The sequence below is a fragment of the Myotis daubentonii genome, chromosome 3 (genome assembly GCF_963259705.1).
Source record: "Myotis daubentonii chromosome 3, mMyoDau2.1, whole genome shotgun sequence".
In the NCBI taxonomy this organism is placed as follows: domain Eukaryota; kingdom Metazoa; phylum Chordata; class Mammalia; order Chiroptera; family Vespertilionidae; genus Myotis; species Myotis daubentonii.
This window is the reverse complement of record NC_081842.1, coordinates 81,946,394-81,966,452: the sequence shown is the minus strand read 5'-3', so window position 1 is coordinate 81,966,452 and position 20,059 is coordinate 81,946,394. Positions and strand designations below refer to the sequence as shown.

Genomic DNA, 20,059 nt, shown 5'->3' with positions numbered 1-20,059 from the left:
GGGGGTTGGGGCACCGCCCCTTGTCACACTCAAGGGAGGGTCAATGGGGAGGTTGCGGTGCCACCCCGTCACGCACAGAGCAGGGGCCATCAGGGGGTTGAGGAGCTCCCCTCTGTCACTCACAGAGTAGGGCCGATAGGGGAGTTGAGGCACTGCCCCCTGTCACACACAGAGCAGGGCAGATCAGGGGGTTGGGGACCGCCCTCTATCACCCACAGAGCAGGGCCGATCAGGGGGTTGGGGCGCCGCCACTTTCACACTCAGGGCAGGGCAGATCAGGGGGTTGGGGACCGCCCTCTATCACCCACAGAGCAGGGCCAATCAGGGGGTTGGGGCGCCGCCACTTTCACACTCAGGGCAGGGCCAATGGGGAGGTTATGGGTCTACCCCGTCACACACAGAGCAGGGCCGATCAGGGGGTTGGGGAGCTCCCCCCTATCAGGCACAGAGCAGGGCTGATCAGGGGGTTGGGGCGCCTTCCCCTGTCAGGAACAGAGCAGGGCGGATAGGGAGGTTGTGGCCCCACCTCCTGTCACACACAGAGCCGCAGGGCGATCAGGGGGTTTGGGCGCTGCTCCCCGTCACTTGGATCCCGGTGCCGGGAGGCCTCGCGGCTCCGTTGATCCCGGTGCTGGGAGGCATATTACCCTTTTACTATATAGGATAGAAGCCTGGTGCATGGGTGGGGCTGGCTGGTTTGCCCTGAAGGGTGTCCTGGATCAGGGTGGGGGTCCCCTGGTGGGGTGCCTCGCCAGCCTGGATGAGGGGATGATGGCTGTTTGCAGCTGGTTACACACCCTTCAGGGTGGGGGTCCCCACTGGGGTGCCTGGCCAGTCTGGGTGAGGGGCTGAGGGCTGTTTTCAGGCTGGGACTGAAGCTCCCAACTGCTGCTTTTTCTTTTCTTTCTTTTTTTTTTATTCTTTGCCACCTTTAGCTTTGAGGCTCCAGCTCTTAGGGCTCTGCTCCTGAAAGCAGGTATCTGGTTTGTTTTGGTTCTATAATCGAAACTCTATCAACTCCAGCTCTGAGATCCCGGGCTCGCTGAAAGCAGGCTTCTGGGGTTTTGTTTAGCTTCTATATGTTACTATGTTTCTTAAACTGCAAGCTCAGAGGCCGGCAAGGCAGGCGGGGAACGTTGCAGTCCTCCGTCACTGAAGCAAGCAAGCCTCATGTTCAGTTTAAGCTGCCTGGCTGCCGGCTGCCATCTTGGCTGTCAGTTAATTTGCATATCACCCTGATTAGCCAATGGGAAGGGTAGCGGTCATACGCCAATTACCATGTTTCTCTTTTATTAGATAGGATGATATCCCTCCCTTCCCCACCCGCTCTCCCTCCCTGTCTCCCTTCCACTCTCTAAAAATCAATGGAAAAATGTCCTTGGGTGAGGATTAATAACAACACAACACGAATACATGAGCATTTTGCTTTCTGTTTCTTAATATTCATATATTTGTTAAACAAACAAACAAACTGGTGCCTAAAACTGGTACCAGGGAGAATAATATGATTAAATATTTCCAAATCTTTCAGCCATTCCTCATTTGACATTGTTTCAAGTCTACTTGATAGCCTGGTTACACTACTGCAAAGAATATATTTCATGGTTCCAGTATTATCAGCCCAAGGATGTATTGAATGAGTAATGGGCAAAATGTAATGAGGCAAAAGGCTGGAACTGCCTGCAACCATGGCAAGTGCACTTGATCAGAATTGAACCCAGGAACCTTCAGTCCACAGGCTGAGATTCTAACCATTGAGCAAACCAGCTAGGGTGCAGTTTTACTTTTGAAATTGGTATAGGTACAATAAAAGTAAATGTTTTAAATTGACCTATTTTAAAAAATAAAGTAAAATTAAATCTGTATTTTAAGATTACATAGGCTTGAGACTGTAGATGATCTACCATTGCACCCTTAGTTTTAACAGTGTTTTCCAAATCAATAAATGCTAAAAGAAAAAAATTTTTAGTGCAGAAAGTTCTTGCCTCTGTGATGATATGTGCAGGTGTGTATTATTGTTCCACTAACAGTGAGAATAGGCACGGGTTATCAGGAATCGAACAGCTGTACAAGGTGTGTGACTACAGTTGTAGTATAACAGAATTCTGAAGACAATCCCAATTTAAGTGAAATAGGCTTTACTTTTTAATGTATATTTGAGAATGGTTAGGCAAAATTTTTACTTATGATGTTTACTATTCTATTTTATTGCTTCAAGAACTAAAATTTAGAATTCCTGGAGGTTTTCATTTGTTATTATTTGTGATGCATTCATGTATTATACAATGTTTAGTATTAATTATTTATGTGTGTAACAGGCAACTCAAAGTTATGTTGACGAATGTCCTATGGACGGATTTAGGACGAAAATTCAGAAAGATCCTACCTAGAAACGATGCTAATTTATGTGATGCCAACAAGGTGCAATCAGACTCATTGCCTTCGACATCTGTTGACAGCCTAGAGACATGTCAAAAATTAGAACCTCTCCACCAAAGCCTTAAATTATCTGAAAGGTATGTTGTTCAGTATTGATTTTGTTCAGCTTACCACACTTAGAAATAAGTCCAATAGTCTTAAAAATAAGATTGTTGGAAATGATCTTTAAGAAAATCTTCATATGCAGGTGCACCCAATTTGTAGCAAATCTTAAAAGTTGACAACCTTGATTTACAAACTTAGTGATAGTTCCATACTTGATTAAATAGATTGACAGAATTATTTTTAAAAGCAAGTATCAATGCATTTAACTTACTTTATAATTTGATAAACATATACATATTTTAAGATTCATATATGATATAAAATGAAGAGATGTATACAAATAGGTAATGACCTAGATTAAATAACTTTTAAAAGATATGGTAACATATCTTTTCTATTTTCTGCATCTTTAACATACCTTTTAGATACTATTTAATCTAAGTACTTACCACTTAACTTTGTTGAACTTTCTCTTATTTTACATGCTGTTTTTGAAAACAAGAAGATGATATTGAAATATTACCGCCAGGTTTTTAATATAAACATGCAGTTTAATTTTGAAAGCTAACAAGACCAGATTTGTTTTTTATTTTTTAAAAGAATTATGTATGGAGTTTGGGGCCAAACATTAGGAATTAGTTCTGGGAATTTGTGATCTGTAACATAATATTTTTAATGTGTTTTCATGTATAGTTTTAACCCTTAAATGAATAGTTTTTGGAAGAGGTACTTTGCTTTCATTTAGACTAACATGTCATTAGCTACTTAGTGCTTAGGTAATATGGTCTGTAATTCAATGACACTCTATAAGAGTTTTAAGTCAAGATCCAGATAAAAACCACTAACTTTCAACAGTTATTTTAAAAATAAAAGAGCTTTGTCATAACACCTGAACATAATTTTATACATTAATTTAGAAAGGACACTTCTCTTAAATTAAAAAAGGTGAAAAATATAAAAGCCAAGTAACGAGAATTTCCTTATTAGATCATACCTGATATAAATCTAACTTTTTAAAGCATGCTAAGTCTTAGCTTAATTTCAGTAACTCATGAAGCAGTTTGCTCTCATTCTTCTGGATTCTAGCATTTTCCTTTATAGTATGGGTGAACTATTCTCTTACTGTTCTGATAAATAAAGAGGGTAATTAAAGGATTGGCCCTTATAATCGATGAGATTATTATTTTTTTAATGAAAAAATCGTTATTGTTGAAAGTATTCCAAATGTTTCTCGCTTTCCCCCATTGACCTCTTCTAGCCCCCTCCTTTCATGCCCCCTCCCCACTCCACCCCAGGCCTTCAACACCCGATTGTTCGTGCCCATGCTTTATGCTTATATTCATACAAGTTCTTTGGTTGATCTCTTTCCCCAACCAACCTCCCCTGCTTTCCCTCTGAGGTTCCACAGTCTGTTCCATGCTTCTATGTCTCTGGATCTATTTTGTTCATCAGTTTATTTTGTTCATTAGATTCCACATATGAGCGAGATCATGTCTTTATCTAACTGGCTTATTTCACTTAGCCTAATACTCTGCAGGACCCTCCTTATTTTGTTCATTAGATTCCACATATGAGCGAGATCATGTCTTTATCTAACTGGCTTATTTCACTTAGCCTAATACTCTGCAGGACCCTCCATGCTCTAAGAGATCCTTCTTTTTTATGGCTGCATAGTATTCCATGGTATAAATGTACCACAGCTTTTTTCCCACTTATCTACTGATGGGCCCTTGGGCTGTTTCAGACCTTAGCTATTGTAAATCGCGCTGCAATGAACAGAGGGGTGCATACATTCTTTCTGATTGTTGTTTCAGGTCTCTTAAGATATAGTGCTGCAAGTGGGATCACTGGGTCAAATGGCAGCTCCATATTTAATTTTTTGAGAAAATTCCATACTGTTTTCCATAATGGCTACACCAGTCTGCATTCCCACCAGTAGTACTAGGGTTCCCTTTTCTCCACATCCTTGCCAGCACTTGTCATTTGTTGATTTGTTGATGATAACCATTCTGACAGGTTTGAGGTGATTGTTGTTTTAATATGCACCTCTCTGATGATCATTGACTTTGAGCAATTTTTCATATGTTTCTTGGCTATCTGTATGTCCTCTTTTGAGAATTATCTATTTAAGTCCTTTGCCAGTTTTTAAATTGGATTGTTTGTCTTTCTTTTGTTAAGTTGTATGAGTTCCTTATATATTTTGGGTATTAACCCTTTATCAGATGTATTATTGCCAAATATGTTTTTGCATAAAGTGGACTTCCTTTTCATTTTGTTGATGGTTTCTTTTGCTGTGCAGAAGCTTTTTATTTTGATGTGGTTACTTTCTCTTTAGTTATTTTTGCCCTAGGATAGTGGTCAGCAAACTCATTAGTCAACAGAGCCAAATATCAACAGTACAACGATTGAAATTTCTTTTGAGAGCCAAATTTTTTAAACTTAAACTATATAGGTAGGTACATTGTTATTAACTTAATTTGGGTACTACTAAAGCTTAGGAAGAGCCACACTCAAGGGGCCAAAGAGCCGCATGGGGCTCATGAGCTGCAGTTTGCTGACCACGGCCCTAGGAGATGTATCCATAAACATATTGGTACGAGAGATGTCTGAGATTTTGCTGCCTATGGTTTCTTCTAAGATTTTCATGGTTTCACGACTTGCGTTGTAATCTTTTACCCATTTTGAGTTTATTCTTGTGTATGGTGCAAGTAGGTGTTCTAGCTTCATTTTTTGCATGTATCTGTCCAATTTTCCCAACACCATTTATTGAAGAGATTGTCTTGACTCCATTGTATGCTCTTTCCTCCGTTGTCAAATACTAATTGAGCATAATGGCTTGGGTTGATTTCTGGGGTCTCTGTTGTGTTCCATTGATCTATATGCCTGTTCTTGTGCCAGCACCAGGCTGTTTTGATTACAGTGGTTTTGTAGTATAACTTGATATCTGTATTGTGATCCCTCCCACTTTGTTCTTCTTTCTCAAGATTGCTATCACTATTATGGGTCTTTTAAAATTCCATATAAATTTATGGAGTATTTGGTCTAGATCTGTGAAATATGCCATTGGTATTTTAATAGGGATTGCATTGAATCTATAAATTGCTTTGTGTAGTATGGACATTTTAATGATGTTAACTCTACCTATCCATCAACATGGTATATTTTTCTACTTGTTTATATCTTTATTTCTTTTTTCAGTGTCCTGTAGTTTTCCAAGTGCCAGTCTTTTACCACCTTGGTTAAGTTTTTTCCTAAGTATCTAAATTTTTTTGTTGCAGTGGTAAATGGGATTGTTTGTTTAGTTTCTCATTCTGAGAATTCATTATTGGTGTATCAAAATACCATTGATTTCTGGTTGTTACTTTTGTATCCTGCTATGTTCCTGAATTCATTTAATTAAATATAGTAGTCTTTTTGGTGGTGTCTTTAGGGTTTTCTATGTACAATATCATGTCATCTGTGAATAATGACAGTTTTACTTCTTCCTTTCCAATTTGGATGCCTTTTATGTTTTCTTCTTATCTGATCACTGTGGCTAGGACTTCCAGTACTGTGCTGAATAAGAGTGGTGAAATCAGACATTCCTGTCTTGCTGTCTTGTTTTTGTTCTTTGAGGAAATCGTTTTAGTTTTTTCCCATTGAGTATGATGTTCGTTTTAGTTTGTCATATATGGCCTTTATCATGTTGAGATATACTTATTCTATTCCTACTTTGTGGAGAGTTTTTGTGAAAAATGAGTGTTGGATTTTGTTGAATGCTTTTTCTGCATCTGTTGATATGATGATGTGATTTTTGTCTTTCAATTTGTTTATGTGATATATCATGTTTACTGATTTGCTGATATTGTACCAGCCTTGCATCACCAAACTAAATCCCACTTGGTCATGGTGTATGATCTTTTTAATATATTGCTGGATCCGATTTGCCTAATATTTTATTGAGTATTTTAGTATTTATTTTTATCTGAGATATTAGCCTATAATTCTCTTTCTTTGCAGTGCCCTTAGCTGGTTTTGGAATTAAGATAATACCAGTCTCATAGAAAGAGCTTGGAAGTGTTCCTTCCTCTTGGATTATTTGGAATAGTTTGAGGAGGATAGGTGTTAGTCGTTCTTTGAAGGGTTCATAAAACTCCCCTGTGAAGTCATCCTGACCAGGACTTTTGTTTGCTGGGAGTTTTTAAAATTTTTTTATTGCTGCTTCAATTTCATCAGTAGTTATCAGCCTATTCAGATTTTCTGATTCTTCTTAATTGAGTTTTGGAAAGTATTTTTCTAGGAATATGTCCATTTCATCTAGGTTATCCAGTTTATTAGAATAGAGTTGTTTGTAATATATTTTTTCAATCCTTTGTATTTCTGTGGGGTTGGTTGTTACTTTACCCTTTCATTTCTGATTTTGTTTATTTGGGTCCTCTCTCGTTGCTTCTTGGTGAGCCTGGCTAGAGTTTCATCAATCTTGTTTATCCTTTTACAGAACCATCTCTTGGTTCTATTGATCTTTTGTATTGTTTATTTGGTCTCTATGTCGTTTATTTCCATCCTGATTTTTATTCCTTCTGGGTACTGTGGGCTTTTCTTGTTGCTCTCTTTCTAGTTCTTTAAGTTTTAGGGTTAGATAATTTATTACCAGTTTTTCTTGTTTCTTGAGGTAGGCCTGTAGTGCTATGAACTTCCCTCTCAGGACTGCTTTCACTATGTCCCATAGATTTTGGAGTGTTGTGTTTTATTTTCATTTGTTTCCTGAATGTTTTTTATTTCTTCTTTGATCTCTTTGGTAACCCATTCATTGTTTTTTTTTTTAAAATATATTTTTATTGATTAAGATATTACATATGTGTCCTTGTCCCCACGTTACCCTCTCCCCCCCCCCCCCCCGCTCATGCCCTCACCCCCCCCACCCCCCCTCGTTGTCCGTGTCCATTGGTTAGGCCTATATGCCTGCATGTAAGTCCTTTGGTTGATCTTTCCCCCTTGCCCCCACCCTCCCCTACCCTCCCTCCAAAGCCCGACAGTCCAATCAATGCCTCTCCGTCTCTGGATCAGTCCTTGTTCATCAGTTTATGTTGTTCATTATATTCCACAAATGAGTGAGATCATGTGGTATTTATCCACTCTCCAGTTCCATCCATGCTGTGGCAAATGGTAAGAGTTCCTTTATCTTCTTCCTCTTCTTAAAGAATACCTTTCAGCATTTCATATAATGCTGGTTTGGTGGTGATGAACTCCTTTAGCTTTTTCTTATCCGTGAAGCTCTTTTTTTTTTTTTTAATTAAATCTTTATTGTTCAGATTATTACATTTGTTCCTTTTTCCCCCCCCATAACTCCCCTCCTCCCAGTTCCCGCCCCACCCTCCGCCCTCACTCCCCACCCACTGTCCTCATCCATAGGTGCACGATTTTTGTCCAGTCTCTTCCCACATCTCCCACACCCCTTCCCCCCCCAAGAATAGTCAGTCCATTCCCTTTCTATGTCCCTGATTCTATTATAATCAACAGTTCATTCTGTTCATCAGATTATTTATTCACTTGATTCTTAGGTTCACTTGTTGATAGATGCATATTTGTTGTTCATAATTTGTATCTTTACCTTTTTCTTCCTCTTCCTCTTCTTAAAGGATACCTTTCAGCATTTCATATAATCCTGGTTTGGTGGTGATGAACTCCTTTAGCTTTTTCTTATCTGTGAAGCTCTTTATCTGACCTTCAATTCTGAATGATAGCTTTGCTGGATAAAGTAATCTTGGTTGTAGGTTCTTGGTATTCATCACTTTGAATATTTCTTGCCACTCCCTTCTGGCCTGCAAAGTTTCTGTTGAGAAATCAGCTGACAGTCGTATGGGTACTCCCTTGTAGGTAACTGACTGTCTTTCTCTTGCTGCTTTTAAGATTCTCTCTTTATCTTTTGCTCTTGGCATTTTAATTATGATGTGTCTTGGTGTGGTCCTCTTTGGATTCCTTTTGTTTGGGGTTCTCCGCGCTTCTTGGACCTGTAAGTCCATTTCTTTCACCAGGTGGGGGAAGTTTTCTGTCATTATTTCTTCAAATAGGTTTTCAATATCTTGCTCTCTCTCATCTTCTGGCACCCCTATAATTCTGATGTTGGTACGCTTGAAGCTGTCCCAGAGGCTCCTTACACTATCCTCGCATTTTTGGATTCTTTTTTCATTTTGCTTTTCCGGTTGGATGTTTTTTGCTTCCTCGAATTTCAAATCATTGACTTGATTCTTGCGCTCCTCTGGTCTGCTGTCGGGCGTCTGTATAATATTCGTTATTTCAGTCCGCGTGTGCTTAATTTCTAGTTGGTTCCCCAATATAAGATCGAGGGTCTTCTTAGTTTTCGTGTAGATCTCATTAAGTTTATCGGCAGCTTCTAAACAGTTCTTGAGAGACCTTAAAAGTGTGGTTCTGAACTCTATTTCTTCCATTGACAATTTTGTCCTGTTTCTTTGTCTCCGCATTTTGTTATGCTTCCTTGGTGCACCCCCTAGTGGTCTTTGTTCGCAGTCTTATAGATAAATCTTGATTGTTGTAGCTAATTCCAGGGAGGGTTTGACCTCCAGGCCAAGTGGCTATGAGAATCAGCTGTGTCAGCAGTGAGAGAACTTCTGTCCTCTAGGGAGGTGCTAATCTAGCCTTTGCCTGAGGCTATCCGGCAAATGCCTCTGTGCAGGGCTTGGGCGGGGCGTGTCGCACAGGATCAACAGGGTGGGCCGGGGAGAGAGCAGTTATGGCGGCTCTCAGTCCTGTCCCAAGGGGCTCTGCCTTTCTGAGTCCCAGCACCCGCTGCAAAGCTCAGAGAGAAAGCTGCACTCGTTCTGACCGAAGCCAGACAGTCCTGCTTCTCCCGATTGAGTCTGGGTCCCTAAAGACTCGCCTGGATCTGGTGCTCAGAGTCTGCGACTCCCTCCCGATTGAAAACAACAACCGCGCCCTCCGCCGCCAGCCCGCTCCGCACACTCCGCACCTCAGAATTTGACTTCAGCACTGCGCCTCCTCTGAGTGTCCGTATGCGTTTCTCTTTCCTCCTAGTTGTAGGACTTCCACTCAGCCAGTGTTCCTGTGGTTCTGGGTGATGTCCCTTCCGTTTTTTGGTTTCACTATTGAAGTAGTTGTTCAAAGCAGCAAACTCCGGCGTTAACCTATGCCGCCATCTTGGTTCTCCCCATCTGTGAAGCTCTTTATCTGACCTTCTATTCTGAATGATATCTTTGCTGGATAAAGTAATCTTGGTTGCAGGTTCTTGCTATTCATCACTTTGAATATTTCTTGCCACTCTCTTCTGGCCTGCATGGTTTCTGTTGAGAAATCAGCTGACAGTCGTATGGGTACTCCCTTGTAGGTAACTGACTGTCTTTCTCTTGCTGCTTTTAAGATTCTCTCTTTGTCTTTTGCTCTTGGCATTTTAATTATGATGTGTCTTGGTGTGGTCCTCTTTGGATTCCTTTTGTTTGGGGTTCTCTGCGCTTCCTGGACTTGTAAGTCTATTTCTTTCACCAGGTGGAGGAAGTTTTCTGTCATTATTTCTTCAAATAGGTTTTCAATATCTTGCCCTCTCTCTTCTTCTGGCACCCCTATAATTCTGATGTTGGTATGCTTGAAGTTGTCCCAGAGGCTCCTTACACTATCTTCATATTTTTGGAACCTCTTTTCTTTTTTCTTTTTCAGTTGGGTATTGTTTGTTTCTTTGTATTTCAAATCTTTGACTTGATTCTTGGGATCCTCTTGTCTGCTGTTGGATCTCTGTAAATTATTCTTTATTTCACTCAGTGTATGCTTAATTGCTAGTTGGTCCTTTTTCATGTCCTCCATGGTCTCACTATACTTATTGAGGGACTCATTAAATTTATCGGCGGTTTCCATAAAATTCTTGAAAAACCTTATAAACGTGGCCTTGAACTCTATATCCAGTCATTTGCTTTCCTCCGTTTCTGCCATTAGTGACCTGTTTCTTTGTCTCCGCATTTTGGCTGCTTCCCTGTGTTGATAGAGTGGCTTTGTGTGCTAGGTGTCCTATAGGGCCCAGTGGCTCAGCCTCCCCAGTTACCTGAGGTGGACACTCTTGGTGCACCCCCTTGTGGGCTTTGTGCACAGTCTTGTTGTAGCTATGCCTTGGTTGTTGTAGGATCACTGGGAGGAATTGACCTCCAGGCCAATTGGCAGTGAGGATCAGCTGTGTCTGCAGTGGGAGTACTTCTGTGCTGGAGACACCCTTCTGGGGCAAGACTTGCTTCAGTGGGGCTTTGGTGCTCACTGAGACTGCACCCTGAGTGTGTCCCTTATGGATCTGAGGAGTTGTGATCTGGATGGTCCCCCTCTGACCACTTGGTACAGTGGCTCTTGGATCTAAGGATGTGCTAATTTAGCCTCTGCCTGAGGTTACACAGCAGGAACTACGAAGAGAACTGCAGATTCCCCTTCCTTTTTTGGAGTTTGGAAGTGCCCTGATGATGCTCAGCTCTGTAGCAATGCAAGCCGCTGTGGGGCCTTGGGCCTTCTCTTGGAAGCTCTGGGTCTATCTGGCCTGGCTGCGGTTAGGTAATTACAGGTTGCAAATGGCTGGGGCATTCATATGCAAAAGCCTCTGCTGCAGCCTGGGTGGGGCGGGGTCTCAAGGAATCAAAGGGCGGAGCAGGCAGCTATGGCGGAGCCTCAGCCCTGCCCTAAGGAGTCGAGAGTCCCAGTGTCCCGGCAATGGCTGCAAGCACCTCTGAGGGAAAGCTGCCCTCAAGCTCGCCCGCTGCCAGCCAGACCAGTTTCTCCCCGTATGAGTCCTGGGTCCCCAGAGACTTCCCGGAACCGGATTTCAGAGCCGTCGGGAGCTTGTGTCTCCCTCCGGATTCAAAAAGACAGCCGCATCCTCAGGTGCCAGACCCTTTCCGTGCGCGCGAGCCCCCGTACCTCTGCACTCCACCTCCGCAGCTCCTCTGGCTCTCAGTGTGCTTTTCTTTCCTTCTAGGTGTAGAATTTACACTCAGCCAGCTCTCCTGTAGTTCTGGATGATGTCTGCCTTGTGTTTTTGATGCATTTATCAATTGTTGTGGGAAGCAGCAATTTCCCGGTATTTATCTATGCCGCCATCTTAGTTTCTCCCAACCCATTCATTGTTTAATAACGTGCTGTTTAGCCTCCATGTGTTTGAATGTTTTGGGTGTTTTTACTGTAGTTGATTTCTAGTTTCATTACACTGTGTTCTGAGAAGATGCTTGATATGATTTCAGTCATTTTGAACTTGTAGAGACTTGTTTTGTGTGCTAACATGTTGTCTGTCTTTGAGAATGACCTATGTGCACTTGAGAAGAATGTATATTCTGCAGCCTTGGGGTGAAATGTTCTATAAATGTCAGTTAAATTCATCTGATCCAATGTGTCATTTATTTGTAAAATATATTTTTATTGACTTCAGAGTGGAAGGAAGAGGGAGAGAGAAATAGAAATATCAGTGATAAGAGAATCATTGATCGGCTGCCTCCTACATGCCCCCTACTGGCTATCGAGCATGCAACCTGTGCATTTACACTTGACTGGAATCGAACCCAGGACCCTGCAGTCCACAGGCAATGTTCTGTGTATTGAACCAAACCAGCTAGGTAGGGCAAGTTATATTTGCTTTTAGAATTAATACAATATAGGCAACAATATAGGGAAATAACTAAGAAGAAAAAGACTTTGTACAGAAAGCCCAATGCAGTTAACTATGGTAGTAATAAAAGTCATAAAGTCATTAGGATTTGAACTGAGACAGTGGTAATAAACACGGAAAGAGATAATTTTGAGACTAGGAGGTAAAATTAACTAGACATGATAAATGATTGGATATGAAGGGTAAAGAAGAAATTAGAATCAGGACAATAACGAAGTCCTAATTTGGAGAACATTGTACACAGGAGTCATATACTCAGCCAGGAAGATGATACAGATATAGGAACAAGTCTGAAAACAAAGATGATTCATTCACATTGAACAAGCTAAATTTACAAAACCTGGAGCTCAGATTAAAAGTTCTATACTGGCTGGTAGTTCACACAAAAAAGCAGACACACACAGTAAAAAACAAATTAGAATCTTATTGGTGCTCTTCCTTTATATTTAAATTTCATTGAACATATAATCTAGCTACTAACCCTTCCTGGTGAGAAAAACTATTCTTTTTATTACTGGATGAAACATTGCAGTTTAGCTGAAAAGGGACAGGTTAAATGAAGGGACTGATGCGATTATCATTTGGAAGAGAGTTGAAGCTGCTTTTCAAAAGAGTCTCAGATCAACCAAAGGACTTGTATGAATGCATATAAGCATAACCAATGGACTTAAGACACTGGGGGGTAGGGGAGGCCGGGGGATTGTTAAGGGCGGGAAAAAAAGGAGACATATGTAATACTCTTTGTAATACTTTAAGCAATAAAACAATAAAAAATAGATAAATAAAAAATCCCAAAAGAGTCTCAGGGAAAAACAATTATAAAAGAGGAGGACAGCTTAAGGGAGCCAGGTGACAACAGGAAACATAACAATGTTTGCATAATAGGATGCCAGAAGGGGACGAAAGTGAGCAAGGGATGGAGAGTGTGTTTGAAGAAATAATGGCAGAAAACTTCCCCAAACCTGGGGAAAGAAAAAATTCACACAAATCCAGAGGGCAAGAGAGTCCCAAGCAAGAAGAACCCAAACAGGTCCATGGCCAGATGCATTAAAATTAAAATGCCAAAAATTAAAGACAAAGAGAGAATCTTAAAGACAGTAAGAAAAAAGCAATTTGTTACCTACAAAGGAGCTCTAATAAGGCTGTAAGCTGATTTCTCATCATAAACTCTACAGGCCAGAAGAGAATGGCATGAAGTATTCAAGACAAAGAAAAGCAAGGATCTGAAAGAAAAGGAGCTAAAGGAGTTCATCACCACCAAACCAGCACTGCAAGAAATGCTAAAGGGAGAACCAAGATGATGGCATAGGTAAATGCCTGTACTTGCTGCCTCTCACAACCACTTAAAAATTACAACTGAAGAGGAGAAACTAAGATGGCGGCATAGGTAAACACCGGAAAATTGCTGTCTCCCACAACAACTTCAAAAATACAACGAAAAGACAAAACGGACATCACCCAGAACTACAGGAAGGCTGGCTGAGTGTAAATTCTACAACTAGAAGAAAAGAGAAAAACACACTGAGACTCAGAGGAGCTGCGGAAGTAAAGTGCAAAGGTATGGAGGCTTGAGCACGCGCGCGCGCGCGCGCGCGCACGCGGAAAGGGGCTGGTACCTGAGGACGCGGCTGTCTTTTTGAATCAGGACGGAGTCACAAGCTCCTGACTGCTCTGAACTCAGGGTCCGGGAAGTCTCTGGGGACCCAGGACTCATATGGGGAGAAACTGGACTGTCTGGCAGCAGTCAGAACTCTGAACTTGAGGGTGGCTTTCCCTCAGAGGTGCTTGCAGCAATTATCGGGACACTGAGACGCGTGGCCCCTTAGGGCAGGGCTGAGGACCAGCCATAGCTGCTTGCTCCACCCTTTGATTCCCTGAGACCCTGCCCCACCCAAGCTGCTAGCAGAGGCCTTTGCATATGAATGGGCTGGCCCTTTGAGATCTAAAATTACCTAACAAACTGCAGCTGGGTCAAAGAGACCCAGAACTTCCAAAAGAAGGCCCAAGGCCCCACTGAAGCTTGCATTGCTTCACAGCTGGGCCTCATCTGGGCACCTCCAAACCCCAAACAAGGAAGAGGAATCTGCAGATCTCTCTGTAGCTCCTGCTGGGTAGCCTCAGGCAGAGGCTAAATTAGCACCTCCTTACAGATCCAAGAGCCCGTGTACCCAGTGGTCTGAGTGGGACCATCCAGATTACAACTCCTCAGATCCATAAAGGACACACTCAGGGTGCAGTCTCAGTGAGCACCAAAGCCCCACTGAAGCAAGTCTTGCCCCAGAAGGGTGTCTTCAGCACAGAAGTTCTCCCACTGCAGACACAGCTGATCCTCACTGCCAATTGGCCTGGAGGTCAATTCCTCCCAGTGATCCTACAACAATCAAGGCATAACTACAACAAGACTGTGCACAAAGCCCACAATGGGGTGCACCAAGAGTGTCCACCTCAGGTAACTGGGGAGGCTGAGCCACTGGGCCTTACAGGACACCTAGCACACAAAACCACTCTACCAACATAGGGAAGCATAAAAAATGCGGAGACAAAGAAACAGGTCACAAATGACAGAAACGGAGGAAAGCAAACGACTGGATATAGAGTTCAAGGCCACGTTTATAAGGTTTTTCAAGAATTTTATGGAAACCGCCGATAAATTTAGTGAGACCCTGGAGGATATGAAAAAAGACCAACTAGAAATTAAGCATACACTGACTGAAATAAAGAATAATATATAGAGATCCAACAGCAGACAAGAGGATCCCAAGAATCAAGTCAAAGATTTGAAATACGAAGAAACAAAAAAGACCCAACCGAAAAAAAAAAAAAGAAAAGAGATTCCAAAAATATGAAGATAGTGTAAGGAGCCTCTGGGACAACTTCAAGCGTACCAACATCAGAATTATAGGGGTGCCAGAAGAAGAGAGAGGGCAAGATATTGAAAACCTATTTGAAGAAATAATGACAGAAAACTTCCCCTACCTGGTCAAAGAAATAGACTTACAAGTCCAGGAAGAGCAGAGAACCCCAAACAAAAGGAACCCAAAGAGGACCACACCAAGACACATCATAATTAAAATGCCAAGAGCAAAAGACAAAGAGAGAATCTTAAAAGCAGCAAGAGAAAGACAGTCAGTTACCTACAAGGGAGTACCCATACAACTGTCAGCTGATTTCTCAACAGAAACCATGCAGGCCAGATGAGAGTGGCAAGAAATATTCAAAGTGATGAATAGCAAGAACTTACAACCAAGATTACTTTATCCAGCAAAGATATCATTCAGAATAGAAGGTCAGATAAAGAGCTTCACGGATAAGAAAAAGCTAAAGGAGTTCATCACCACCAAACCAGCATTATATGAAATGCTGAAAGGTATTCTTTAAGAAGAGGAAGAAGAAAAAGGAACTCTTACCATTTGCCACAGTATGGATGGAACTGGAGAGCGGATAAATACCACATGATCTCACTCATTTGTGGAATATAATGAACAACATAAACTGATGAACAAGGACTGATCCAGAGATGGAGAGGCATTGATTGGACTGTTGGGCCTTGGAGGGAAGGTAGGGGAGGGTGGGGGTAAGGGGGAAAGATCAACCAAAGGACTTATATGCAAGCATATAGGCCTAACCAATGTACACGGACAACGGGGGGGGGGGTGAGGGCATGAGCGGGGGCGGGGGTAGGGGGCAACGTGGGGATAAGGACACATATGTAATATCTTAATCAATAAAAAATATATTTAAAAAAATTACAACTGAAATACAGAGTAACCATCATCCAGAACCATCAAAAAGCTGGCTGAGTGGAAGTACAATAATAACAGAAGTAAAGAAGAAAGCACACAGACTGGTAAGAGGTGTAAAGGCACAGAATGGGCTGGTCTGGCACCTGGGTGTTCCGGTTTTTTAGTCGGGATGGAGATTGCCTCTGCGGAGGCTGCCTGGAGGAGCAGATAGTCCCAGCCCCACAACAGACCTCCAGCGTATGGTTCCAGAGCTCGGATAGGAAGTCCCTACAGGCCGTAAGAACTACGGACTCCAAAAACCAGTGTGGATTGGGCTGACACACAGGCTGCTGGAGACCCAGCTGATCCTCTTAAAAAGCTGACACCACGAACTGCTTTCACAGGCTCCCAGTTCCTCTGAGCTCCAGTGCTGGGTGAGGCTCTGGAGGACCCAGACACGGGGGGAAACTGGACTGCCTGGCATCAAGGCAGGAACTTGGGGGCAGCTTTCTTCCAGATGGAGGTGCTTGCAGCAGTCATTGTTCCAATGGGGAGACCTCCCCAGTCCAGGGCTGACTGACAGCCATTTCTGTTTGCTTTGCTCTCGTGATTCCCTGACAGCCTGCCCCACCCAATTTAAAATCCCACCCAAGCTGTGTGCAGAAGCTTTTGTATATGAATGGCCTGTCCTTTCTCAGCCTAAAATTTGTCAAACAAGCTGCAGCTGGGTCAGGGAGCCCCAAAGGTATCAATAAAAGGCCCATGACCTGGCACCAGCACCAGCCTGCCTTGCTTCCCAGCTGGGCCTTGCATAGACATTTCCAAACCCGATACAAAGAGGAGGATCTGCAGATCTCTCTGTAGCTTCTGCAGGATGGCCCCAGGCAGTGGCTGACTTTGAACCACTCTGGAGACCTGAGAGCCAGTGTACCCAGTAGTCACTGCGAGACTATACCAGATTATAACTCTTCACATCCATAAATGACGCACTCAAGGGGCAGACTCAGTGAGCACCAAAGCCCCACTGAAGCAAGTCCTGCTCCATAAGGGTGTCTCCTGCACAGCAGCTCTCCCATCATAGTCATAGCTGGTCCCCACAGCCAATAGGCCTGGAGGTCAATTCCTCCCAGTGACACCAACAGTAATCAAGGCTCAACTACAATAAGACTGTGCACACAGCCCACAAAGGGGTGCACCAAGAGTGTCCCCCTCAGGTGATTGGGGAGGTTGAGCCACTGGGCCCTATAAGACCCCTACTACACAAGTCCACTCTATCAACTCAAGGAGACTTAGCAGCTACCCAGTACATAGAAAGAAACACAGGGAAGCAGACAAAATGTGGAAACAAAGAAACATGTCACAATGAAAGAAATGGAAGAAAGGAAAATACTGGATATAGAGTTCAAAACCACAGTTATAAAGTTACTCAAGAATCTTCTAGAAACCTCTGAGGAACTTAGTGAGACCTTCAAGGATCTTAGTGAGATGCCAAAAAAATGGAAAAGGGCCAGTCAGAAATTAAGCATAGAGTGACTGAATTAAAGAATAATATACAGGGATTCAACAGTGGACTAGAGGATCCCGAGAATCAAGTTAGTGATTTGAAATATGAGGAAGCAAAAAACACCCAACCAGAAGAGCAAAAAGAAAAAAGAATCCAAAAACATGAAGCTAGTGTAAGGAGCCTCTGGGACAACTTCAGGCGCACCAACATCTGAATTATGGGAGTGAAGGAGGAAGAGAGCAAGATACTGAAAACCTATTTGACGAAATAATGACAGAAAAGTTCCCCTACCTGGTGAAAGAAATAGACTTACAAGTCAAGGAAGCACAGAGAACCCCAAAGAAGAGGAATCCAAAGAAGACCACACCAAGACATATCATAATTAAAATGCCAAGAGCAAAAGACAAAGAGAGAATCTTTGAAGCAGCAAGAAAAGAAACAGTTACCTACAAGGGAGTGGCCATACGACTGTCAGCTGATATCTCAACAGAAACTATGCAAGCCAGAAGGGAGTGGCACGAAATACTCAAAGTGATGAATAGCAAGAACCTACAACCAAGATTACTCTACCCAGCAAACCTCTACTTTAGAATTGAAGGTCAGATAAAAAGCTTCACAGACAAGAAAAAGCTAAAGGAGTTGATCACCACCAAACCAGTATATGAAACTAGTGGCTCAGTGCACAAAATTTGTGCACATTAAAAGGGGATTAATTAGAGGAAATATTTTAATATTGCTATTTGCCCTTTCTCTATAATAGAAGTGTCAGAGATGAAAGAAAATTAGTAAAATGTATATGAAAATCTTCCTCCTGTTAGAGTCTGGGGCACACCACAGGACCCAAAGTCAAGTCCCTGCCCTCACACGTGTACCTCAGAATCGTGCGAGACCCAGATCCAGGCGGCTCCCCCGCATTGGGCTAGATGCAGACCCGGCCAGTCCCACCCTTGTCAAGCCCCACTGGGCGGGGGGCACAGCCTGATGTCCTCCAGCCCAGGGTGAGCAGCCTGATGTCCCCTGGCCCAGCACTGGGGCGGTGGTGCACACCTTGAGGTCCCCCATCAAGCCCTGGTGGGCGCGGCCTGAGGTCCTTCTTCAAGCCCTGCCAGCTGGGGGGCGCGGCCTCAGGTCCCCTGGCCTAGGGCCAGGGCTGGGGGTGTGCCCTGAAGTCCCCCATCAAACCCCACCAGGCAGTGGGGCGTGGCTTGTGGTTCCCCTGGCCTGGCACCAGGGAGGGGATTCAGCCTGAGGTGCCTATTAAGCCCTGCCAGGTGGGGGGCGTGACTTGAGGTTCCCCATTAAGTCCTGCCGGGTGGGGGGCGCTGCCTGAGGTCTCCAGCCTGGCACCACTGTTGGGGGTGTGGCCTGAGGTCCCCTGTCAAGCCCCATGGGGGCTGGGAAGGGTGCTGCCTCAGGTCCCGCCTGATTGCTCGTTAAGGCTGGTTACAGGAACTCGGCCTCCGCTTTGGGCGCAGCCATCTTGTGTTATGGAAACCCCCGCCTCCACTGTGGCTGCCACCATCTTTGTGGCGGAGTGATGGTCAATTTGCATATTCCCTCTTTATTATAAAGGATGCTGAAGGGGTATTCTTTAAGATGAGGAAGAAGAAGAAAAAGGTAAAGATAAAAAATATGAACAACAAAGGGACAACAAATACATATCTATCAACAACTGAATCTAAAAATCAAATAAATAAAAAATCTGATGAAGAGAATAAACTGGTGAATGGGATAGAATCAGGGGCATGGAAATGGAACAAACAGATTGACAATTCTCAGAGGGAAGGGTGTGTGTCGGGGGGAGCGGGAAGAGATTAGTCAAAGATCTTATATTCATGTATGCCGTACTTATGGACACAGACAAGAGGGTTGTGAGGGCCTGGGGTGTGGTGGGAACTAGGTGTAGGCAAGCTATGGGGGGAAAATATGGACATCTGTAATAATCTCAACAATAAAGATTAAAAAGAATAAGAATGCTTCCTCTTAACTCTTGTGCTATACTGCTTTTCACTCTAATGACTTTAATTTTTCTATAAGTAAAACTTAGACTTTGTTATATATATTTATAATGATGTCTATTTCATTAGCCCATTAAGTATTTTACTTATTCTTTACATTTTTCCTAGTGGAATTTGTTCTAATTGAGTGATTTCTAATTGAAAGGTATACTGTGGTAGACATGCTGAGATAATTCCTTGAACCTTCTGATAGCCTCAGAGTTCTTCTAGGTCTCCTGTGCTTTAAAGATACAGATTCTACTACAGTTTGGTGTATAATCTTTTCAAATGGTTTTTGGGTAAATTTTGAAAATTTTTTCTCCTAGGAAAGACTTTGAGCTATTTGTTCAACTTAGAAGGTCTTATTTCTCTGCCAAAGTTCTTTTTTCATATCTCTTCTGTTCCCTCCCTCCCTCCTTCTCTTTCTTCCTTTTTAAAAATCGATTTCAGAGAGAGGAAGGGAGAGGGACAGAGGGATAGAAACATCAATAATGAGAATCATCGATCGGCTGCCTCCTGCATATCCGCTACTGAGGATCAAGCCCATAACCCAGGCATGTGCTCTGACCGTGACCACCTGGTTCATGGGTGGATCTCAACCACTGAGTCACACTGGCTGGCTACTTTTTCTTTCTTTAAAAATCTAGCTACCAAACTGTTAGGGGCAGAAATTGAATATTGGGGACAAGCTACAATTATAAGAAATATT

General features: G+C 42.8%; 1 protein-coding gene across 13 annotated transcripts in view; it reads left to right on the top strand.

The window, feature by feature from the left end:
* The window catches only part of SENP7 (SUMO specific peptidase 7), a 174,117-nt gene that overhangs the window by 60,446 nt on the left and 93,612 nt on the right, over window positions 1-20,059 (top strand). For 9 of the 13 annotated variants that reach the window (XM_059688016.1, XM_059688014.1, XM_059688011.1 and 6 more), the window contains one exon: window positions 2,319-2,516. The exons of the other annotated variants lie outside the window; for them this stretch is intronic. In XM_059688016.1, the coding sequence (XP_059543999.1) occupies window positions 2,319-2,516 (198 nt within the window). The remainder of the gene's footprint in view (window positions 1-2,318; window positions 2,517-20,059) is intronic. 13 annotated transcript variants of the gene reach the window in all.